This window comes from Camelus bactrianus, chromosome 19, assembly GCF_048773025.1.
Source record: "Camelus bactrianus isolate YW-2024 breed Bactrian camel chromosome 19, ASM4877302v1, whole genome shotgun sequence".
Taxonomy (NCBI): domain Eukaryota; kingdom Metazoa; phylum Chordata; class Mammalia; order Artiodactyla; family Camelidae; genus Camelus; species Camelus bactrianus.
The window spans coordinates 49,267,918-49,293,497 of NC_133557.1; the positions used below are offsets into that span (position 1 = coordinate 49,267,918).

A 25,580-nucleotide genomic window follows, 5' to 3' on the forward strand; every position below is an offset into this window, starting at 1 on the left:
GAAAATCAACGTTCACAATTTATTTTTGGGTTTCATTAGACAAGATATACTATCAGGTAATGGCCCATATAGCTAATGAAATTGAGTACAGAACATTGAATTTCTTACTTTCTATTTAGAATTTTCTTACTGCATAAGTTTGCCTGCTTTGGAACATCAGCTCCTCCACAAGGGCGCTTGTCAGTCTGTTGGTGTGATTGCATTTACACAGTGAATGTAATCTGGGCTTCCTCAGCCCAAACTCTCCATGGAAGAATCACGGGCTGTAGCCATCTCTTAGTCACGCAAATACTTCTAAAATTATATGATGCCAGAAAAGAAAGAAGAGAGAGAGAGAGATTGCCTTTATCAAAATTCCTTTCAATTCTGACTGCAAACTGTTGTTGAGCAGCTCTGGTTTCCTTTGGATATGAATATATACATTTCTTTGCATGTAACCTGGGTTTTGGAGTAGAACAACAAGCCCTTGCTTTCTGCAAGCCACAAAAATAGTAGCCAAATTGCACACATGTGAAATATTTTATTCTTTTTCTGAGAAAGAATCCTTGAATTTGGGACTTCAGCTGTGATTTTTGCCTTTTGCTTCTCCTACCCCTCTTGTAATCTCTCACTCCTTCCCACGTGGCCCCCAATAGGTTGTGGTCCCAAAGGAGCAAGCAAATACCCAGTTGGTCACCATGCAGTGCTGCTATAGAGGGAGCCCTGCCAAGACCTAAAGGATATTATCAGAGAGGACTTCCTGGAAGAAATGGGCTCTACATTCAGTTGGGAAGACAGAGTAAGGGTCAGCCAGTAGAAAGCTTGAAGACTGTGGCTCATGTGGCAGAGCAGCCCGGGTAGAGGCCTGGAGGCTTGTGCGGTGTGGACTCGGGGAGAGTGCCATGTGTGGTCCAGGGTTGTGGGTGCCCCTGCTGGGGAGGACACTGGAGAGGGCCTGGGGTGGAGGGCTTTGGAAGAGCTTGGGTTTTACTAGAACTGACACAGGAGGCAGTGAAGGGTGTCAGCAGGAAGTGACCTTCAGGAAAGGTACTTCTGGTTTTGTTTCTGATATTCTACAGTAAGAAAGGTCGGGACGGGTGAGAGTTGGTCTGGCTGTCCCATTGAGACCCACCCCATCATTCATTTATTCATAACACGCACACTTCTGAGTGTCTAGGAGAGAGAGGTTGGACCCACATTAGTAAGCAAAATGCTCCTTGGGAGCTTAGCAGTGTCAGAAGTTGACTTAGCCTAGAATGTTCTAGGAACAGAGGTTCAAATTGCGGAGGTTGGAGGGAGGGAAGGCTTCCTTGAGAAACAGTCAAAATGAGCCTGGAGGCAAGTGGGAAGTAGGAGCAGGTCAGGGGGCCCCTGAGGTCACTGGGGACCTGGGTACTGAGGTGAGGATAGGCGAGCAGGGTCGGGGGTGGGGCTAGAACTCTACCAGGGAGCCACTGAAGGGTTTGAAGTGGGTGATGTAATCAAATTTATGCTTTGGGAAGGCTGCCTTGGCTCTGCGCGCGCATGTGTGTGTGTGTGTGTGTTTGTGTGTAGCGGGGAAGAGGGGGAGGGTGCCACCAACTGGGGAATGACATTAGAAGACCATTCACAGGCTGGGAGGCCACAAGTGGGAGAGGGGCGTCGGGGCTGCTTGGGGACGGCAGGGGCAGTGTGGATGACGGATTTCCTTATGGGGAGGGCTTGTTAGCTGGGCAGCCCTTGCGGCGCCTTTTGGCTTGAAGAAAACAGATGGAGGCCGCCAGGTGGACTTTCCTCTTCTCTTCTTCCCTGCCTTGTGTGATGATCTTAGCTCAGCCAACATTTGGAACAGAAGAGCTAAGTTCCAGGGTAGCCCAGGACTTTGTTGAGCTCGTTCGAGTGAGATCTGATAGGATTTACGTTTGTGTTCAGATCTGCATGTTCACTTAGCTAGAAACGTCCTGTCTTTTGAATTTCCATAGGGGTTTTTACTATTGATAAAGATTGCTTTCTTGGTGAGAGGAAATTAATACAGCTGTTGTCTTTCTCAAAAAAATCATATCTTTTAAGAACTTTAATATTCAAAAAATAGGAATATTTAAAAATGATAAAGTAAGGCTTTGGTGTAGTTTCTTTGGTTTCCTAGTTAATGTGGACTTAGAGCCTTTGCATTACTTAATAGCACATCCTTGTCAGTATTTAAAGAGCTGTTAGTGAGCGCCCCAGGCCCCACCTCTCAAAACATCATTAAAGTTTGCTCTGAAATAGTGAGGTCATAAAGGTCTTGTTTGCAGAAGCCAAACACTTGGTTTATAATATGAAGCATAGCTCCATTTATAAAATAATAACAGGTTCAAAATTAAGAAAGTGGAAGATAATTGAGTTTTTTAAAAGCTGAAACATAATCTTTCTTGTGCTAATTTTGAACTGGAAATTTCGAAAATAAAAATCCTACTGTAATATCATCTACGTGGAATACATATATGCTTTCCCGTTTGAAAAATAAGTGCGCAGTGGTTTTTGAAGTCAGGAGCATTCCAGCTCAGATACTGGCATTGATGGTTGCTGGTTTTCAATGGCAGAGCCTAAATTTGCCTTCTTAGCCTTTTTTTTTTTTTTTTTTTTTGTAGTGAGATTGTTGATTAGTGCTTTGCCAGCATGATTTTGGGGCAATTTGGGGGCAGATGTCTTGCACCAGCAGTGAGATATTTCCATGCATTTTATTTTCTGGACATCACCAAGGCACATGTGGGGTTTGTGCCTGCAGGCTGGGATGCTGCAGGACTCCCTGGTCCATCACAGTTTTGTCCTGGAGCTGCTCCAGTCAGTGAATTATTTTCTGTGGCTTCGAGGTAAGGTGGTCTGATGCAGATGATCAGATGTGTAGTTAAAGTGCTATTACATGAAATAAGAGAAACCTAGAAACATGAGTGAGGAGAATTGGCTGAGCTGATTTCGGTGGGGAGTCTTCTTAGGTGACTCCCTCCCCGTGATTCCTGCCAATATCCTCCCCAGCCCTGCAAGGTAGTCCTGCCGAAACAAGCATGCACTTTGCTCAGAAACGGATTGAATTTCCTTGTGCCTCTGTTTGTTGGCTTTTTTTTAAAAGCACATCTTGCCCTTTGCTTAAATGCCATCCCTGCTAGTCACCTTTTACACTCATTCTTCTGGACGTCATCCATACATAGCTGCTGAATGGATGAACTGAATATAGTATCTCCATGTAGTGGAACATTATTCATACGTAAGGGTGAATAAAAAGGAAAAAAAAAATAAAGGGGAAGATGAAAAAGGCCACCTCTTCTGGGAAGTCCACCCTGATTACTCAACCCGCCCTTTTCCCTTTCAATCCCCACCCTTTATGCTCCACTCTACTCCTTTTGATAGTACTTACCACCTTCTAATAAACTTTAACGTTTTCAAAAAAAAAAAAAAGAGAGATGCTGATACCACTTCAACATGGAAAAGCCTTGATAATAGCACTTTAATTGAAAGGAACCAGACATAAACGGCCAGATATTGTTGACTTCAGTGATCTGAAATGCACAGAATAGCAAATGCAGAGGCAGAGAGCAGGTGATGGTTGCCAGGGGCTGGGTGGAGGGGAATTAGGAAATGACTGATAGTGACAGGGGGTTTCTTCTGGGATGATGGAGTGTTCTGGAAATAGATGGTGGTGAGGGCTGCACAACCGTGAGTGTGCAGAAGAATGCTGAGCGCTGTCTCTGGGAGTGCCTGTGGTTGGGGCGGCTTTAATTTGTTCTCACCCTGCACTCTGAAGAGTCATCTTGTGCTGAGGCAGTTCTACTCCTGTGAGTGGTGAGGCTCAGAGACTTTGCAGAGTCATGTTTCTTTTCTCCCCCTTCCTGAGTGTAGGCAAAAAAGGTTTAAGCCTGAGAAAGTGCTCCATCTGCAGAAATGTCTTTCAGTTTTGCATGGTGTAAAAATCTTGAGAGCTTTTTAATCGTTGACGACAGTCTGTGAGGGGAAACAGCCCGTGAAGCCTGGGTGCGACCTGGAAGAGCCGCGCTTCCCTCCCTGAAACGGGTGGAGTTTTCACCCCCGTTCAGGCAGTGAAGGGCCCAGACCCATGAGCGGAGTTGACAATCATGAATATTTACGTGTATTCGCTGCTTCATCTTGGATATTAATTTCAAGCTGAGTCAGTTTGTGGCGGCAGCCTCATCCTACATCAGGAATTTATAGTATCTGCTCTTTGAAGTGGAGACCAGACAGACTTTATTATTTAACAGTCTCCCTTGAATTGATATCTCATATTCCTTTGTCCAAAGCAAAACAGCAGAAATACAGACATCCTTTAATGTCAATATGACCTGGAGCAGGTTTAGTCTCTGTGCCTCAGTGGCCTTATCTGCGGGTGGGGAAGATGATAACAGTGCTTCCCTCAGAGGGCCTGGTGAGGGGGGAGTGAGAAGCACAAATTGAGGACTTACACGAGATGCTCATGAATGTCCGAATTTAGTGCTCTCAGCCTGGTGAGGCCTCAGGGGCAGAGATGTCAGAACAGAGCATTCCTAGCCGGAGCTCGATCTGTGTTGGCAGCTGTTATGATCACTATCACCACTGAGGGTTATCAGGTAGTTTTAAGACTTGGTAATATGAATTCTTGAATAATGTTAAAAGACTAGACATCTCAGATCCGGTTTACATAGTTTTCAAGATTTCCTCTGAGAAATGGATGTTTTTTTCCCCATCAAAAGTCTGAGTTGAGTCTCTAAAAATTTCTGTATTCCTACATCTTTTTGCTTTAATTCTCCATTTCTTAAAAAAAAAGTTTTTAAATGGAGTTACTGGGGACTGAACTGAGGGCCGCATTCATGCTAATCACATACTCTCCCAAATGAGGTATAATCTCCCCCATAATTCTTTTTAAACTTTACTTTCTTAGTATTCAGAGGTTAGAGGCCTCTAATTCTTTTTCTGGTGACTTGTCCATGAACCTGTAAATCTATTATTAATGGACAAATCTTGGTTTATTAAAAAAATCAATAGAATATTCTGCAATCCATCCAAAAGGAAATGCTCATTGATTTAAATGTTTCTCCTTTATGGTGATTTCTACTTTCTGGTCTAGCTTAATTTATTAACACCCATCCTCATCATCATAACGACCAAACTCGCTCTGAGTGGACACCTGCCTAAGGCTAAAATGCTTTCCTCATGTTTTACTTCATCCAGGTGTTTGAGGGTAGGTATCAGTGTCTCCTTTTTTGCAGCTGAGGGATTGAGAGATGGAGGAGCTCGTCCCAAATTACACACATCTGGCAGTGGCTAGCTCAGTGCTGGAACCCTGGCTGCACAGGATGCATTTTTAATTGCTCCTCTAATCAGCCTCCCGTTGAGTGGTTTCCCGAACTCCTGTTACTCCATAAATGGCCAATTTTAGTGATCTCAGCCTGATGAGGACTTCAAAGGGGAGACACCAGTGAGAATGTGAGACAGAGTGGCATAAATTAAAATTGTACATTTTTACAAAAGTTTTATTCTCAGGTAATGACTTAAAAAGTTATTTTTTTTTAATTTTATTGCTCTGTGAGCACTAAAAACAAAACATTAAAAATAATTATAGTGCAAAATAGAAGTGGGCTTTGAAAGTCCAACCATTGCTGGTGATGTTACTTGCTTTTCTCTAGTGGCCCTTATTGACAGAAATACTTAGAAATACTGAATTGGTTTTATGTAGTCTTAGTATGGAAGAAAAATTGTCAGTGAATATTGTAAGTAAAATCATTACTCTTTTCTTTCCTGATGATGAATAGGTAAGTTGTTTTTATGGCTTAAGTACATTTCCTCATTTGTGAAATTTGAGTAATATCGTTTTACTTGTCTAACTGTAAGAGTTAGACACCTTGTATACAAAGCACCCAAGTGGTGCTTAATAAAAATGTGCTGTCACAATGACAGGTATTTTAGAAGGATCAACTCTGAATACTAAAGGGGGTGGCTTATTTCTGATGCATATTCAATATGTATATATATGATATATATGAATATGGCTTAAAGTAACAAGGATTCATTTATTTTTTTTTAGTGCACTATGAAGTTTTAATGAAAACTGTATCATTCTATTGAGACAGGGACTAGTTAAATTGCCTTAAGCAGACGACCTTGAAGATTATTTACACAGAGTGTGTATTGTTAAAACTCAGAATTCATGTTGCCATGTAACATCCAGTCAGACATTTAAATTCGTGGATTCTGAGCAGATCCATTAAGTTTAGAAAAATCCACATTTATCATTTTCAGGGAATAATCTTCTCTCTTTTGTGATTAAAGAAAATTTTGATTTTTTTTCCTGCACTTTTACCAGGTTTAAAATATCAAAACATTGTTTTGACATGTAACTTTTTTAATAGAATGAATCTCATGCTGTTTTAATATGTAAATAAATGTTTTTGTATTTCAACAAACTTTTACGATTTCCTGGCTCTTTGAGAAGTATTTTGCAAGATACTTAGATTACCTACTGTTGGAAAAATACAGACATTACTTTTATGAATATAGGCCTAGTAAAGATCTGTTGGTTTTTGCTACAGTGCAAGACATGAGGCCTAGGAGAGCTTTGCTGCCAATTGCCAGGAGGACAGATCCCAGGTCTCAGTCCCCCCTCCTGTAAACTGAAGAGGCTGGACTGGTTTCTTTCCTCCTCTAAGATGAGTTTCCATAAGCCTATGTGTTTTGTTTATATTCAGGAGTATTAGCAATATCAGATTAAATACTGAATACCCCTCCCTTACCCCGAAACAAAGTGCAGTATGTGCTAGAGAAGCTTTTAGTTATCTGATTCTCGTTTCTGATCCTACAGGCAATTTTGTGTTGCATGTTTCCCGGCAACCTGGAAGGTCTTTTTAGCCATAGGTGGCGCTGTTGCACCTTCTTACAGTCTTAATTTTCCCGTTTGTTAAAGAAGGCTTAAACAACGTTATTTTATTTTGATTACTTTGCTTAATGCTTCAGAATAGCACAGTCTCCATTATGTCTGTCTACCTGGAAAAATTATTCTGCTTATATCTTAATTTTATTCTGCCATCTCGCTGTGAACATCTCAGACTTGCTGTGCAAACAATGGCAAAATCGGACTTTTCTTCCAGTGCTAGAAACCAGTGAGCCGGGAATTTATAAAACAGCTAGAAGCGGCCTCTGGAGCACCTTAAATCTGAAAAGTGTACTGGGTTCCCTGAGTATTGACCCCGCCGCTGTGTGTTAATTGGTGGTAGGAGATTTGGTACATATAGGAAGGGGTGTAGTTTTTTGACTTGGGTTTGCGTGCACGCGCTGCCACTGAGCCACGTGAGCCTAAGTCAGTTCGTTCTGAGAATTCCCTCGTCTGTGAGATGGGGATGCTCATATCTGCTTTGTAGAATTGTGAGAATTAGAAATTATGTAAACTGTTTACCACAGTGGGTATGTCAAGAAAGCTCATAAACTTTAGCTACTGTTTTGTGAGAAGCCATCATTTGATAGTCTTTGGCAATTACTAAGAAACAGGAAAATAAGGAAAGCTGGTTTTATGATGAAAGATATTTGAGGAGGTTCCATAGTTCCTATACCCATAATTTAGCATCAGCAAAGTCAGAACTGTCACACAGTCGCCCTGAACCAACGTTAAGCCACAGAATTTTTTGTTACTTCAAATATGTTGGGGCTTAAGGGGATCCAATACTTATACACATGTTGTCTCCAGCAGCCAACTGAGAGATGACAGAGAAGAGTAAGCAGGCGATATATGTCTTCTTTTTTACTGATGAAGCCACGTTCTCCATGAACTTCAGGGCTGTGGGAAAATGCGTGTCATTATACTGTGTCCCAGCAGTAGAGACTCACCCTGTCCCAAGTAACTCTGGGCCACAGCGAGCCTTATCCTTGAGAGGATCTGCCCCATCATGCACAGGGCTGTCCTGCCATGGAGCTGAGCATCCTGGGTGCTTCCCAAGTGTGGCCAGCACTGGAAGGAAAGGAATGGTTTCACATACCCTGCTTGTCTCTCCGGACTCACACCTCACTCTGTTAGTGTGATAAAGGCTAGCTGTGGGCCATGGGTCTGTGTTGTGGAGAAGCACTCTCCGTGGCCAAGAGGAGTGGGGAGGAGGCATCCCCTCCCTCAGTTTAAACAGGTGGTTGTATGGAACAGAAGGGTGCTCCCCAAGAGTTTATAAAAGGAGAAAGAAGGATTTTCTTTGGGACTTAGTCTAGCCAGGAAACACAGAAAATGATTAGAAAGGAGACTTGCAAATCACATTAATATTAAGTTGACATTTGTTGAGCACCAATAATGTGCTACATTCTTTTCTGAGAGTTCTACAGAAATGAATCCTTCAATCTTCTCAACAATCGAGAAAGGAATGTTTGATTTTTATCCCAGTTTTACAGTGTGGAAATTGAGGCACACAGAGGGTAAGTAAGTTGGCCAAGGTCACAGAGCTAGTAAGTGGCAGAGCTGGTATTTAAACCCTGGCTGTCTGGTTTTGAGGCTCCCAGGGATGGGCTTTGGGTGTTTAGAGGTATCTGCATCCCTGGATCTCTGTACCTCTGTGCATCAGTTTGCCCAATAAGGACAGGGAAAGGAGAGTTACACAGGTGCTCACAGTAGTGTCTCAGCCACTGTCCACGAAGAGTGCACTGTGATTAGCGTTAATTGTTTTCCAGGCAGTAGATCTGTTGGTATAACAGAAATTTAGTCCATTGAGTTAATCTAGAAACCCTTCCTGCTCTGCTTCTGTCCATGGTTGCCATGTGACTGCAGGCCCGTTATTAGGCCGTGGAGGAGAAACTGTACTCATGGTTGAACTCTGATATTTCAGTCTGGTTCATAGATTCACATATTCTGTTACATTAATAAGTTAAGTTTCTGGTTTTCTTGCATCAGTGTCTCGTGAGTTTGGTTAATGTGAAACCAGTCCATGGGAGCCCAGGGATTCTGACTGTATAATTTCTGAGCACATTGTCGCACTTCTACATGTGCAGTCCTGACTGGAGGATGTCCGACTTCCTCACTGATTTCTCCCAAGAGCAGTGTCCTCTCCCACCCTCTGATGTGAGGCTGGGAGCTCTCTGAGTAGGCCAGTCAGTGGCCAAGTCCACCAATCAGAAAATGATGAAGTACCTGGAAGTGGGTTTAATAGAAGAAAAGGGCTTCCAGGTAGTCCGATAGGCTGTTCGAGTCCATTTGGTGAGAAGCTTTCCACTGTCTGTGGTTGAGCTGCTGCTTTGCTGTTGAAAAGTCTGGATTAGATGAAGGGATTTTAAAAAGCAGAAAGGAGTGATTTCAGGTGGTACATCCACACAGGTGAGAAGTGATGGATGACCGCCTGTGTGAGGCATAGACAGAGTCTTACAAACTTCATAAAACAGCTTTAAAATCTCTGCCATCTCAGTGCACTTCATAAGGGGTCCGGATCATCACTGGTCACGCTGAAAGGGCAAATAACTGATGATGGCATAAAGGACACGGAGGCATCAAAAAGGTCTCAGTCATGTTCCCTATTTAAAGGATGTGGCACAGTGTAATATATTTGAGCTGGTTTTTCACTGAACAATTTTTCGTGTTTTCTGAGACTCCCAGCTCCCGAAGTTTCCACGCAGCTGCATGTCCCCTCACTGCAGCTCTCTCAGCGCTTGTCCTGGGCTGACTTCATGTCACGGGGAGCAGGACCGACAGCGTCCCCGGCTCCTCCGAGCTCCGTCTCCTCATCCGCAGTGCTGGGCTTCGCATCAGTGTCTACTTAGAAGGGTTGCTGGGAACCAACATAATGGTTTTCAGGGGTGATATGTGGTTGTCCCTGTGTTTGACATATAGTCAGTATTTGATAGAAACACATGTTTTTTATTATATTTCTGGCTTCTACATTGCAGTGGTTTTTAGTCTGCATTTTTTTATAACTTTTTTCTTATTTTTAAATAAGCACTTTTTTGGGGGGGGATTACTGGGGATTGAAGCCAGCACATTGTGCATGCTAAGCAGGTGCTCTACAACTGCGTAATACCCACCCTCCTTGTCTGCACTTAAAAGTAAATATTGCAATACACAAAATAGCTCTTAAACACCATCATGGGACCTATTTTCTGTATAGACAATTGAATACATATGCTATTTCAATAAGAATAAATGTTGGGACATACCTTTCTGAATCTGTTTACTTGTTTAAAAATGATCATAGCTAGTGATAAACATGAGTCTTGGATCCAGTACTTCTTAGGGTCTGCTTTGACATCATGGGAAATTACATTCTACAGAGAAGGCAAATTGGGTTTCGTTGATATTTGGATGATTTAGCAGATGATCAAGTCTTTCAAAACTTGACAGTTTTGTATTTTAAACTAACTGCAAAATTATCTTCTAGAAGTTGGAATTCCTAAGCTTGTGAAGTGCTCAGTAATTCAGTGTGTATGTGTTTGTGTCTGTGTGAACGTGTTTGTGTGTGATTTCAGGAAGGTAGAAATAAGTTCCATGTAGCCCTCTGATACCTTCCTCCTCCAGTTCAAGATGTAGGCATATATTTACACAAGTAAATTGATATTCTTCAGTCATTTGACATATTGTTGGGAATACGAGGTTCTCACACTTGTTTCAGAAGGGTTGGGGAACATCAGGTTTGAAAACAGGAGGAGAAAGGGGCAGGGAGGCACTTCACACTTTGTGCAGGATGTGAGGAACAGTAGCTTTTCTTTTTTCTTCTAAAGCAAACTGGCGCTGAATTGTAACCTACTATTACTCAGAATTGCTTTTCTGATCAGATACAAGTGCCTCAGAGTTTTCAAGGCAACATGAATGATGAAATCCGTTTTAGGAGTTATCTTTAAAGTAGTGTTAATTTTCAAGTAAAAGGCTATAGCCTGTTCTTTCTTCGAAGGGTAAAAGACGTTCTCATTGATCCAAGTGCATGATCAATGTGCTTAATTTCTTTGGGGTTTTTTTCTTTTTTTAAGTGCTTGTTTCATTGTGGTTTGAATGAATGTTTAAAATTTCTGAATTTTGTTCTTTAGAACATGCTGATTTATCAGAACTGTTAAAAACCTGATTGATCTTTCGTCTTTGTTTGGAGGGGCACCCTTTTGATTTCTGTTGTCTGTTAAAGAGGGAAATTCTTCCTCTAACCTGCAGATCATTAAGTGAATCGTTTGCAGTGTGCCTTTAAAATTCTTTGAATGCTTTGAGCATGCTTGTCTAGTGAATTTTGAATTGACTCATAGTAATGACTTTGCTTTGATTCTGTGGCTTTTGCTCCTCTCCGCAAGAATTTGAATTCTCTGTTGCATTTTGTATATGTGTTCTTAACAGGGGAAGAAATTTTACATTTTTTACAAAGTTGGGTTTTCCTATCCCCTCTGAATGCCTTCTATAATTGATACAACAAAAATCTGTTATTGCAGTGCTTAATTATTTCATAAACTAATTTTTGGCTTAATCAGAAGCAATGAGAAAGAGTGATAATAAAAAATATGAAAACCTTCCTTCCTTTGAAGAATAGAAATCAGGTGGTCAGGCTCACGCATGTTGTGCTTGACACACTTACTTTTATGTCATTGTGTATCATGATTCGGAGATGGAGTTGCTTCAGGTTTTATAGATTTTTGTTTTAATATTTTTGTTGAATTCTTTCTCCAGGCTGATGTTTCCTGTTGGGTTTGTGGAAAGCGTAAAAGGGAAACAAATTCTTTGTTTTATTTTCAGGAGGCCTGAGTTGCTGATGAGAAAAGAGTTGAGGGTGGGCTGAGGAACAGAGTGACGCTCCCTCTCCTCCCGGCTGAAACTGATGAACAATGAAATCAATTAAGTGTATCAGTATTTGACCAATAGAATTCAGTGAGCCCAAACTGGCAAGTTATGCCCAATGGAAAGTACTGAATTCACCTGCAGAATTAGGTGCTTTGCCAATTAGAAGCAGCTTAGAGCAATCAGAAAAATTAGTTCATATGATGAGATATAAAAGAATGTGATATCTTCTATTTCTGAAACTTTTCTTTGTTAAGTTGTGTAGAGCTAAAATTAAGTTTCAAGCGCCAGGAGTTAAGAGTCTGGGTGGTTCTGTGGGATCGTTATTCAGGGATGTGTCTAGATCCTGCTAGAGTGTCTGAAGCTGGCAGGAAAAGACCCAGAGCTAGGATTTGTTATCCTAGGGTGTCCTCTATAATGGTTCCATAATGGTTACATGTGGGAGCCCAAGATTAGGTTAACAAATTGTAACAGACACCAGCCGCCTGTCAATGTTCAGAAGAAAAATGTGTGCTTAGTAACTGCTTTGCAAGCAGGAGCCTGTGCATCCTCACTCCTGTCTCCTTGCCTTAAAAAGCAGAGACAATGCTTTGCTTGCATAGTTGATGCTTTAGATAGCACTCTGCTCATTTCAAAGCAAGGACCCAGGCCCTCAGCTATAAAAGCTGGGCTTGTGTGCTTTTAGATAGTCTATTATCCCCAAAACAAGGACCTGGCTGGTCTCGTGGTCTGCTTTGTAATTCACATATCTAAAGAATGTATCTTATTCCCCTCACCCCATGACTTCCCTAAAGATATACTAAGCCTTTGTATTCATTTTGGATTCTACAATCTCTGTCTCCTCCCGTCTTTCCTCAAGTTCCTACTTACTATCACACAACTGTTAATGACTTTTTCCTTTCATTATACACAGTAAATATAGGAGCATTTGAGAGTCTCGTGGAGTTGGCTCCCTACTCCTTCTCTTTTTCTGGACTTTTCCCACAGAGTCTTGAATAATCATTCCGTGTCGGTACGAATTCTGCCAGCCATAACCCACAGTTCCAGGTGAGAATGATGCAGGATTTATCTCTCCTACCCAAGTGAGAAAGAGAAGAGAATTGAGATCTGCTACCTTGTGGTCCCTTCCTGCCCCAGGGCCACTCCAGTTCACCTGCAGCCTTCTGGCCTCTGCTGTCAGGGACTCTGTCCCAGGACTGACTGCAGCCATTTTTTCCCTTGCCAACATTTCCTGTGCCTTTCAGAAGTTGGTCTCTTCTCTGAATTCAACCCTGGCAGATGTGATGGTGGTCAGCGTGCTGGTGGGCAGTCACCTGGGGACTCCCAGGAGCCATGCTGATTCTCCTGAGTCTCTCATTCGGGGTTACAGAACTGTCGAGCACAGGAGGAAGCCCATTCACGTGAGGGCAGTGCAGCATTGCATCAGTTTCATTTTATTTTTGAAATTTCAGTGGAGAAATTATTTGTAGCAAACTGTTCCAGTTTTTAGGCTGACTGCTTTCCTCACCACCATTTCCTTGTTGGATGTGGTGCTTGTTTTAAGAACCAGGTTTCTTCTCTGGTTATTTCTAGCAGGTGGGCTTGCCGAATCCTTGATCTGCATTTGAAGCAGAATGCTTCATCTTGATGTCAAACTGATTTTCTTCATTCTGAATATTTCGTATACACTCAGCAACTGTTTCAAGTGAACTGCTCTTGTCCAATTTCTGTTAACTCACATTTGCTGATCTCCTGCTTTCATGCTGAGGGCAGTTTCTTCTTCCTGTAATAAAAGTTAGCAAATTGCATCTACTATGGGAAAGTACTGGCCCGAGGTGCTTCTGTTCTTAACAGTTTTAATTCAATTCACCCATTAAAATTTACACCGGTTTTTACTCTATGCCCAGAATTGTTCATCCCAGTCAATCTTAGAATATTTTCATCCCCCTAACAGGAAAACCCGTAGGCATAAGCACTCATTCCCATCTTCCCCATCCTCCCCATTCCTGTAGGAGTTTTTATGTGGACATTTGTTTTCAGTTCTCTTACGTGTGTGCCCCCAGGGAGCCACTCTTCTCTCTCTGTGGATTTGCCTGTGCTGGACATTTCATTTAAGTCGAGTCACTTCATGTAAATGGAACCGTCTATTGTGACTGACTTCTTTCACACTGAGTAACGTTTTCAATGTTTGTCCACGTTGTTGCCTGGGTCAGTACTCCATGCTTTGCTATTGCTGAATAATATTCCACTGTATGGCTGGGCCCCTCTGTTTACCCATTCATCAGGTGATAGGCATTTTGGTTGTTTCTTCTTTTTGGCTGTGATGAATAATGGCACCGTGAACATTCCTGTAGGAGTTTTTATGTGAACATTTGTTTTCAGTTCTCTTACGTGTGTGCCCACAGAGCAGAATTGCTAGGTCATTCAGAAACCAACTGTTCAACTCTCTGAGGTCCTGCCAGGCTGTTTTCCAAAGTAGCCACACAGCGTTACATCCTCACCATCAAGGGCTTATATGTCTGTTTCCTGTGTGTTCTCATTAGTTCTTGTTATTCTTTTTTTAATTATAACCTAATGTAGTGAGTGTGAAGCGGTTTCTCCTAGTTGTTTTGACATGATTTCCCTTACAGCTAATGATTTTGAACATCGTTTCATTGTGCTTATTGGCCATTTGTATATTTTCCTTGAAAAATACCGTTTCGGATCCTTTATTCATTTTTTAATTTAGTTGTCTTTTTTGTTGAATTGTAGGAGCTCTTTTTTATTTGGAGATACAAATTCCTAATCAGATAAATTATTTGAAAATATTTTCTCCTGAGTGTTGTTTTTTCATTTCTGGATGGTGCCCTTTGAAGCAAAGTTTTAAATTTGATGAACTCAAATTTATCTCTTTTTTCTTTTTTCCTTGTGCTTTTGGGGCAATATTTAAAATCTGAGGTATTTTATTTAAAATTTACATATAAAATAACTTAATTCTTAGGACCGTTCTAGGAGACGGGTGCTGTTGTTGTCCCCAGTCTATGGATAGGAGGCTGAGATGCAGAAAATTTCACTGACTTATCAGTGTCAAAGCTACCCAGTGCTGTGGGAGTTCAGAGCCTCATGATTGTCCCCAGCATCTGTGCTCTTCACCACCATGCTCCACTACTGCCTGGAATCGTTAATGAAAAAGTCTTTCCTTTTTTGGTTTCTTCTTTGTTTTCTCATTCAGTACCTCATCTCCTCATTTTCCTTGCAGAGATCAGTGTAGGTTTATTTTAGGTCTCATGTAGGCAGAAGCATTGCTATCAGTTAACTTCTTTATTACTCACTCTCCAGTGATGATTGTTGCTATTTGACCTAATTAAGTCATGCTTAAGTCTTTCCTGCTCATGACACTAGCAGCAGAGTCATGACTTACAGGATGCTCAAAGAAGAAAATAATTGATTGATTTTATTTTGCTACCCAATCAAACCAATCAAATAAAAACCCCCGTGTTGACACAGACGGTAAGCCCTCCAGAATAGGGTCACTGTCTTCCTTGTGTTTCGTTTGTTTGGTCACAGTGTCTGGATAGTGACTTGCTGTCCAGCAGTTTTGTGAGGATACGGTGCTCGTGAATAATTGTAAGGACAGAATTTTGACAACAGACTGTATTGGTCATTTCACGAGGGAAAAGATAATATACAAATACTGCTCAGATCTATTTTAAATTTAAGTTTGGAATGTTGAGAAGAGTTCAAGAAACCATACAAAGATCTTTTTCACTTATTTTAGATCTATCTTAGGCACATTATGATTACATAGCAGAGTAACTTATCAACTAGATTTGACAAGAGGTGTGTATTATTGATTATTTGTTTTAGTTGAAATATTCTACCTGGGAAAAAGTAATCAGTGCCCATAAATGAACAAATATGTTTGTATTTCTATGCAACATGGGAGCAGACTTCATATGTTTCTATATAATATATATGACTGTGTGTTTTAATCTGTCTGTCAGTGTATTTATAGTTTTTCAGCAATGTTCTAACTTTAGAATTCTTCTAAGAAAATCACCCCCGATTCTAGCGCAGTTTGTACTGTGTATCCTGTCTTATGCATGGGATTCCACTGTCTCCTCAGTGAGGAATTTCCTCCCCTACTGAGGTAGTAGCAGAGTTAAAGGAACTGTGATTTCTAGGCCTTTGCTCTCCATGTGTTTGCATTTGGCTGTCAATCGCAATTTTCCCTTTCTTGAATTTTCATTATTCATTTAGAATTTTTGAAAATAAGTGTTAATATGTTGTATTTGTCTCCCTAGAAACTTGATGTGTTTGTGCTTTTCAGTTTTCAATTTCTTAAAAATGTAAATGCACTCTTGTTTTTAAGTAGTCCTTTTTCACTAGATATTTGTTTACCTCTTTATAGTTAAAATAATTTTTTTCCAATGAATGAATCGGTGTGCATGTTTTAAAAGATATCTTACTTTTTATTTTCCTTATTATAACAATTATATTCATTCTAGAGAATTTAGAAAATAAGGATAAACATAGTAATAACTTAAAAATGGCCTCTAATCTCACCTAGAGATACAGTTGTAAAGTTTCATATTGAGAATTACAAGTCCTCTCATGTTCTTCTTTTTCAAGATAGTTTTAGTTACTGAGACCCTCGAATTCCCATATGAATTATAACAGCACCTAATCAATTTTTGCAGAGGAGCCCGCTGGGATTGTGATCGAGACCACGTAGAATATACGGATCACTCTGGGGAGCACTGCCATTCCAAGAGCACTGTCTTCTGATCCAGGAATGTACATGGCGTGTCTGTCCAGGTATTTAGGTCTTCTTTAATTTTTTTTCAGCAATGCTTTGAGTTTACAGAATATTATTTTACTTTTTTTCTTTGCCTTTATACTGAGGACAAGTGTGCAAGGTACCGGGATCAGAAGTGTATTTTAGCCCCGCCCCTTGCTGCCAACATGGTCGCTGCGCTCTTGCTTTGCCTTGTGTACAATCTTGCACAGAATAGGACCTCAGTAACTCTCTCTCTCTTGAATGATTATATGCTTGTTAGATGATGCTTGAGAGTCCTTGTGATAATTTTTTCCTCCAGCCTTTCCCCAATTCTTAACTATGCCCTTTCTCTTCCTAAACTCCAGCCTGGGTTTCAGCCTGCCTGTGGCATTGATTTTCCCTGTCTGTAGACTCTTCCTTTCACTGGTTCACGATAATGTTACATGTGGGCTGTGGAAACTTGCTAGATGTCAAGAAAGAGCAAATCCATTGCATGCTAGTATTTTTAAGGTGTGGTATTTTTTATCGATTGAAATTAAATCAGGCTGACCCCCTGAGCCCTCCCGTGAGATCTTTTCACTTTCCTACACCTGATACTGCTCTGGTTGCTACATGTGCCCTTCCCCCAGCCTTGGTTTTTGGGTTGAGTAAGTCACCATCAGTGGAGCCCTCTCTTTAAAAGATGAAGAGAACATTGGCTCCTTCTCCCTGGTTGCGGACTTGGATGAGATGAGATACCAGATAAAGAATGGAGCTCCACCTCATTCTGACCCCCGCTCTTTCCGTTCCATTCTCCAGAGGAAAATAGTACAATTCAACAGTATAAAGATTGATTGTGAGCTAATGAGATAGACAAGACAATCGATCATTTATTAAATATCCTTTCATGCCAGAAACAAATGTATCATACACACAAAAAGCACACAAAGCACGGTAGTACCGTGATTACAAACGTGGGTCCGAGTTCGAGTCCTGCTCTGGAGTGACCAGTCCTGTGAGATGGAGAACTGGTAGGTCGGTTTAGGCTCTCCAGGACTGGTTTTCTGTCCTGCAGAGATGGGGCTCGCTGGGCTTCCCTCCCCCGTAGAGGTGCTGTGGGCTGTAACTGTCAAGCGTGCACAACTGCTCGTTCCTCGTAAGTGCAGGATAGCATAGATTTTGCGGTGACGGCTTTATGACCGCCCCGTGTAGACTCTCAGTGCTCCAAAGGGATGCCTTGTGGTTTGGAGATGGGATTCTCATTTCTTTAAATACCCAAGGATTGTGGTATTGGGCCCTGCTGATTTGAATCTATTCTTTAGAAAGTACATATTGTAGATATATTTTTCAAGCATGTGTGCTTTTTTTCTTTTATTATTTATAGTTCTACCCTCTCATCTCTTGGTGTGACTTTTCATGGAATCCAGGAAACAGTCCTAAGCTACCTGCCTCTTCACTCTTCTCCGTGGTGGTTTTCTTCCCTGATTAGAAGAGGGTTTTTCACAGGAAATTTTATTTGTTCCCCTTTTCTTGGAGTCTCTATTTCGGTCTACCCATCTCTCACCTGTCCATCTGTGCATTTATCTACCCACTCATTCTTCTGACTTGTTCCAAACAGCATTTCAGGCAGCTTACAGAAGAACAGATACCAAATAAACAGGTTAGAAAATGGGGCCAAATTCAAACTGTGAGGCTAGGAGGTGAGCCTGTGTGAGGGTTGCAGCCGTGAGACACATGCCTCTGCCCTGTGACTTATAAGATCGACAGCAAGAGTGTACCTGATGCTCCCAGCAGACACAGGGAAACAGGGTTTGTGGGAGATGCTCACTGGCTGTGAAATAAATAAGTGGCTCAGGAGAAGCCCAACCTTTCCAGCTACAAAGGCTTAGGAGAATATTTTGAGTGTCTTCCAAAATCAGGGTATTGCATTGTTTCTTTTGTCAGAGTTCTATGTATAGTTGGTTACATTCTATACCTGGAAATTTCTCCAAAACTCCTTATCAAGTGAGTGCCATTGCTCGGGAATGGGGTGGTTCTGCTCATTGACGGGGGTTGGCCAGAAACCGAACATGACAGCTTGAAAGGAGCCTGGGATTTGTCAGTTATGTTTTGTCAGTGCTGTAGATTTCAGGAAATGCTTTCACACTTTCTCTCCATCTGAGGCAGCAGTGTGCTCTCTTAGCAGCATCAGGAGCTCAGAGTCACGGGATGTTGGGGGCTGACTGCACTGCCGTCAAGACAGCCAAGCTAGTCACTGCAGGTGTGGTCCTTTCACGTAGTGCATTTCATGTTCTTTAGTAGAAGGTTTCAACAGGGAGTTAATTAACTGAGTTAATTAACATTTAATAAATATGAAGCTTTGATGAAAAGACGGTTACAGGCAGAATATAAATTGTGAACACTTTGAAAATGGTTTCATTACTGAAATTTCACTAGGGAAGATACACAGTTTATCTTATTTACGCCTCTCTTTTAAAGTAACAAAGAAACAAGACAGAAAAGGCAGAGGATGATTTCTGTTCTTCCTCTCGGCTTGCAGGTGCCCTCACCTCCAGTGGCATCCATCCAGACACCAACACTGACACTGGCCATGCTCAGAACTGCCTCAGCCCTGAAGACACAAGTGACAAATAGAAGGGGGCCACGCCCTGTTACAGCAGGTGCTCTCACTTTGTGGGTCCTTATGTAACTGCGCGGTGTTAATCAGGATCGCCCGTTCTACATTGTGTGGTGCTGCTGCGGTGTCTCCTAGGTATTTGTTTCTGTAAGTACTCGTGTATTATTCTCCAATGTGTGGTTCTACACATCTAAAAATGCTTTTTTCAGATGAAAAATAATGTATATTTAATATAATAAATCTGAAAAAAGGGACAAAAAAGGCTATCCAGGTCCCACTACTCAGAAATAATAATTAACACTTTAACATCTACTTTCTGTTCTTATCATCAGTGTGTATCAGCTCTGTCATAAAAACCAGTGAGCACTCTGTGCCTGTTTACTGTGTGGAGACCTCCATTTTCCATTCGGCTTATTACATGATTTTCTACAATATTCTATCTCCCCTGGCATGATTTTTAATGACCAGTATTGCATTATGTCTTGTGGAGGCATTGTCCATTTTACTTCGGACTTAAATAAACTTTTAAATTCCAAGTGTACTTAACTGAAATACTGAAAAGAGAACTGTGGTGGTACCGAAAGAGCCCTACCTCCCTTCCCCTTATTTCCTGAGTGTAAAAGCTGTTGCCAATGTGGTGTATATATTTCATTACCTTTATGCCTATGACATATACATATACCCATACATACATACATATGAGAAATCTATGTATATGTGTGTATATATGCTTTTTTGAAAAATAAGGCCATACTATATGTTTTCTGCAGCTCGCTTTATTCACTCAGGGGTATATCATGGACGTCCTCCCACTCCAGACTCACCCGGTCCTTTCAGATAGAGTGGAGGGGTCTCCTGATGTGCAGGTGTGGTCTCTTGTGCAAGGACACCTTTGGTGGGGGAGGGCTGTGGACAAGGCCCTGGGCCACAGGGAAACGCCAGCCCCCTCAGTGCCCACAGCTCGCCCTGATTTACCGCATCATTGTCTTGATGGTGGACACTTAAGTTTTCTCCATTTTCCACTGTCAGAAAGGATGTTTGACTGGCATCTTTCTTTAACAGACATTCCTGTGATCTTGTATGAGCATGCCTTTAGTTAAGTCTTCTGGAAATTTAGTCCCTGGATGTGACATTTACGTTCATCACAGGCTACTTTCAAGTGACTAGAAATTCCTTCTCCAGTGTGGAATGAAAAATGTAGAATTACTTATGTAACCAATTCTTTATCGCTGGATATGATTTCACTTCAGCTTTTCTTCCCACCAGTGTAAACAGTATATCTATTTGAACTGATGTTTTTTCTAAACGAAACGGTTCCTAGAAGTGGGGTTGAATCAGTGTGTACACACGTTTTTCAGAGTTTACATATCCATTGACATGTCATCCTCCAAAAAGGTCGCTCACAGTTTTTTCTCCCACAGATGGACACTAGCTACAATATCTTTTAAAAATATTTACCAATATGATGAGCAAAAGTGGTTTTTCATTGTTTTAGTTTGCATTTGATGACCAGTGAGGTATTGAGCATTTTTCACTGATTAGCCATCTGACTTTTGAAAAGTGAATGATCCATTTTGTCCTTTGCACAAATTTAAGTGAGGAAGCTTCTTTTTGCTTTGTGACAGCTCTTTGTATGTTATGAACATTAATCCCTTGTCTTCATCAACATCTATCACAGAGTTTTTCCTTGTCATTTCTTTCGTTTCATTTTGTTCAGTAGGTTTATTTTTGTTGTGGCTCAAAATATTCTTAAGATAGTAAATGTCTTCCTTTTGGGTTTTATCTTTGGTATTATTCTTAGAAATACTTTCTTATAATGGTATAAATCCCTTATGTAGGTTTATTTAATGTCTAAGATGGAGATGATAATAGTACTTGTTATAGTGAGCAGAAGTTGAATTAATGTGAGCAAAGAGTTGTATTTGCTGTTATTAGTATTTTAATATTTACATCACTATCTGTAATTTTTTTTGTGGTCATTATGACAGGAATAGAATTTGTTCTTTCCAGGTGATTCTCTGATTGTCCCAGGACAATTATTGAATTCATACTTTGCTCTTTGATTTGAAATCCCACATGTACAAAATACTTATGTACACTAGAGTCTCTTTTTGAGCTCATGCTTTATTTCTGTCAATCTTACTTCCTTACTCCAGCGCTATATCTTACATATTGTAAAAATTAATTATTATCTGACAGTGTGATTTTTTTTTGTTCTTTTCTTCCATCCCAAATTTTCTTGGCTATTATTATGATTTTATTATTCCTGAAGAATTCTAAAATATTTTGTTCAAGTTAAAAAAAATCAGATAAGAGTATTCATGGGATTTTTATTAAGTTTTGAATTATTTTTAGGAGAACTTCCATATTTACAAAACTGTTTTCCTCCATGCAATATGTTGATGTCTCTACATTCACACCTCTTATTTACCTCTCAGTACACTCCTGTAGTTTTCTCCATGTACAACATGGGCATTAATTTTGAGTTTATTCCAGATTATTGTTGATGTTTTTGTTAATTTTGTAAGTGAGAATTTCTTGCTATTATATTTTTTAACTGTTTAAGCTGACACCTAGGAAGGCAGATTCGGTTTGTAAATACTCACTTTGTAACAAATCATTTAAAATTTTAAGTATTAAGTACTTGTTCCAGGATCCTTTCTTTTGTGTTTTTAAAAATTTGTTTCCAATATTATCAAAATGGTCATAGCTAAGAAGTATAGGTGTGGAGACAGATGGAGAGAGGTAGTGTGGCTCATGTACAAACTGTGAGCACTTTCATGGCTGCCTTTAGGCTGGAGAAGCCCCAGAAGAGCCCAGGTTAGACCAGGGGTGGCTTTGCATGCACTTGAAAGCCAGCTTTCCTACCTTTATGGTGAAGCCTGGTGGGCGTGGCAGGTAGATGATCAAGGTCTGATCAAGGTCATTGGCTGCACAGAGCGCTGTGTCTGTGAGAACTGGAGTCCATCGTCATGGGAAATGCTTGGTGCCAGGAACACTGCAGGAGAACTGGGGAGTCTGTGTGTTAAGGATTTTCCAGTCCTGGGAGTGGAAAGATGAGACTCTGCATTCAGATCTGAGTTTGAATTCATCCTCTCTTGTTTACTGGTCCTCTGACTTTTGTCAAGTTATCTACCCTCTTTGAACTCCTATTTTCTTGTCTCTCAAAATAGGAGAATTACGGCCTGCTGCTAGAGTGTTTGATCAGGATAAATGATTTGTTTCTATAAGATGTCATGTACAGTCACAAGCTCAGTGAGAAATGGACTGTCACCTCTTCATCTGCAACTCACTGCTCTACAGGACACCGGGGCAAAGCCAGTCCATAATTTGTTTGTGATGCAAGTAGGAACAAAATTAATGTCTTGCCTTTCCCTTGCAGTATTCTTACTCCTTTGCTTCATTTACTTCTTTCCTCCTTTCCTTTCCCCTTTCCCCTCTTCCACCAAAAGATCCTGAGACTCTCTCAGAACACTAGATTCAAATTACTTTAAAGGGTGTCTTATCCTCATGAAATGATAGTAACTTAAAAAAAAACTGTACAGATCCCGGACGTCATTGTATTTGATTTACACACACACACGCACACTCACCCACACACACAATCAGCCTACCTCCCACTTGCTGAGGGAGAAGGACCAATTTTTCTGAGTTTTCATTCACTGAGCTTGAAAGCAAAGTCTCTTACACAGACTTTCACCTTGCTTACTGCATGGTGTTTTTAATTGGATTTCTGCTTTGTGGCCATAGAACTATTCTCCTTATAGAAGAGAGGATGTGGAGACATAGACATTCTGCTGAGATATTGGTGTCAACATATTTGAGTTGGAAATGACTTAGGACAGCATAGAGTCGTAACTTTTTATGGGTGAGAATTCATGATAGTGTCACTTGGACAAGAACCTAGGTCTTCTGTCTTCGTGTCCACGTGGATGAAGAGGCAGCAGGGCGGGAGATGGCAGGGATCCTTCTTGCTTGAGTTCCAGGGTCTTGCTAGTTTTCATTGCTCAGCTGCCTTTAATTTAGGTCCATGTGGCCTCTCATGGGAAGGTCACTCTGTCCTGATAGACTGAGTTTCTAATCAGCAAAAAGCCCTGGACCCACTCATATTTCCCAGAGTTTTTCTGCTGTCCTGCTGACAGTTTATATAAATGATACCTAAGAAACCACTGGATATAAAATCCTTATTGTTATCATTTGCCCTCAAGTTCCATAGGAATGGGGTGCTGTCTCAGGCTGTCTAAGGCTAGATCTGAACAAAGATAGGGTGATAGGCTGTGCTGCTGGACCCTCCCCAGTCGAAAGGGATTTCCACCTTAGTTTTTAGAATCAGACAGATGAGTTCAAATCTTGCCTTTACCTGTTATTAGCTTTGTGAACTTGGGGAAGAAAGTGTAGTTGTTTGTGTCCAATTTTCTTTATCTGTAAATAAGTTCAGTATTTACTTTAGGGTTTTTGTTTTAGAATTGAATGAGCTAATTCCCTCATTTATACCTAAAATACTGATCGCGTGGTTCTATGCTGGTGCCTTGGTAGGTTACTAAGGGACTCAGCAGTGAGAATGCAGGTGGGGGACCCCTGGATCATAGAGATTATATTCCAGGATATGCTTGTAAAAGACTGGATGTGCAGTGGATTTTTAGTAAATGTCCATTCCTTTCCTTATCCACATTGATTGTGTATATATCTTTGTACAATATATGAACAATTTTTTATTGAAATTTAAATCTCATTGTAGTATTTAAATTATGTAGCTATAACAAAATACGTGAAATAAAATGATTTGTCTTTTATTTTCTTTTCAATATGCAAAACAAAATAAAATAGAAAAGAAAAAAAGGTTCTGAAGGAGTAGAAATAATTTTATTTCTGTGGAATCAATTCCCTATGTTAGGTTTTTTAGTTGTGTTGTTAAACAGCATATAAAATTGATAGGTTGTGACTTCGGTGTTGATAGCTAGGTGAGTGTAGTTTCTTTTTGTGGTTGTCTTTGATGAATTATTTGCACTAGATCATAAATGATGTGCATGTTACATATTGGAAACGGGGAAAGAGTGGAGACATACTACCTCCAATGCAGTCATCTTGTTACCAAGTCGAAACTCGTATTGCTTGCTGCATGACAGGCCAATAAATCGGGACATTGAAGTGTTGGAGCAAGGAATAGTGACTTTATTTGAAAAGCTGGCAAAACCAGAAGATGGCAGAATGACATGCTGGAGAACCGTCTCCCCCAAGTCAGAAATCAGTCTGCTTTTATACTAAAAAGGGGCGGGGATGTGGTTGGTTGTTGCAAACTTCTTGCGGTAGGAATAGTTTCTCCTTGGAATTCTTTGTTCTTGCAGCTGTCCACGTGGGTCAAATCATGGTGCCCCTCTAAAACCTCCAAAAAATACAAAGTTGATTCTCTATTTTGCAACTTGCCATCTCTACATAAGTGCAGAAGAGTTAACATCGTGAAAGATCAGAGCCCGGAGAATAGGCTCTCCTGGATATTTCAGGCTAAAGGCAACTTTCTTTTACAAAAGGTACAGAGCTACCAAGTCTGAACCTAGAAAACAGCAAAGGTTTAAAGCCAAAGGAACAGATCTAACATGCAGTCAAATTTATTCTTTTCTATTACAATTACTTTTTCCACCTCATAAATAATTTTAGTAAGAAACATGAGCAATTTTTTTACTTTTGCTTCTTAGTAACGGATAAGTGGGCCAAATACATTTATGAGAGCAGGGATGCTGTGCAGGCATTGGGGTCACAGCAAACTCTTGGGGGTGGTCAACTCTGCAACATGTCTGATGCCCCGTGGGTGTTGGTGAGGGACCCCATAACCAGGGGCTCTCTTCAGGAACAAGCATATGGGCATTGACCACTGGAGACCTCTTTTTCAGCTGCTGGAAATTTTTTTCAGATACTGTGACTGAAAAACCACTTCAGCTGGTGATAATTAGGGAATAAAGGAAGAGGAAAAGGGCTTGGATTAGATTAGAAGAGAAGGACAGAATATCAGGGAACCTGGGGGCTTGGCAGTGGGTCCTTGGGAGAGAGGGGAGCAGAGGTGGGGAGGGGCACGGCTCTGGAACCAGCTCCTGCACCTGTCCGTGTGCCCAAGCCACACAGCATTTAATTGGCCCAGGACGCTCTCCTGTCTGGATGTCACCCTGGGCAGAACTTTGAGAATCGAAGGTAAGGGGTGGGCAGCACTCACCTAGGGGATAACTGAGGACTTCGTTCAAGTCCATGGTGCCTTTTATGGTCATGTGTCTTCACTTGCCCTTTATCTTAGGATCTGAGGAGCAGGAGCAAGGAACGCAGGGAGAGATTCAGGAAGATATCTGACTGTGTTAAGAGACGACAGTCACAGCCACACGGGGAGCGAGGACACTTGCAGCAAAGTAAAACGACTTCACAACTATTGCATCAGAGCTGTCGGTGTGAGAGAGCCTAAGCCTGTCTCAGAGTGCAGAGGACAAGCGGAAAGGAATGGTAAATTTCCACTGACAGTTGAAATTTTGTTAAATAGCCTGCTACTGTTGCTAGTATCACTTGAATGAATG

General features: G+C 41.0%; 1 protein-coding gene across 1 annotated transcript in view; it reads left to right on the forward strand.

Annotated features, from left to right (window-relative positions):
• LOC141574112 (trafficking protein particle complex subunit 9-like) overlaps positions 1 to 25,580 on the forward strand; it is a 152,608-nt gene that overhangs the window by 98,999 nt on the left and 28,029 nt on the right. Inside the window, exons 11-13 of the mRNA XM_074347893.1 lie at positions 16,351 to 16,468; positions 18,949 to 19,173; positions 25,310 to 25,509. Coding sequence (XP_074203994.1) covers positions 16,351 to 16,385 — 35 coding nt within the window. The 3' untranslated portion in view covers positions 16,386 to 16,468; positions 18,949 to 19,173; positions 25,310 to 25,509. The remainder of the gene's footprint in view (positions 1 to 16,350; positions 16,469 to 18,948; positions 19,174 to 25,309; positions 25,510 to 25,580) is intronic.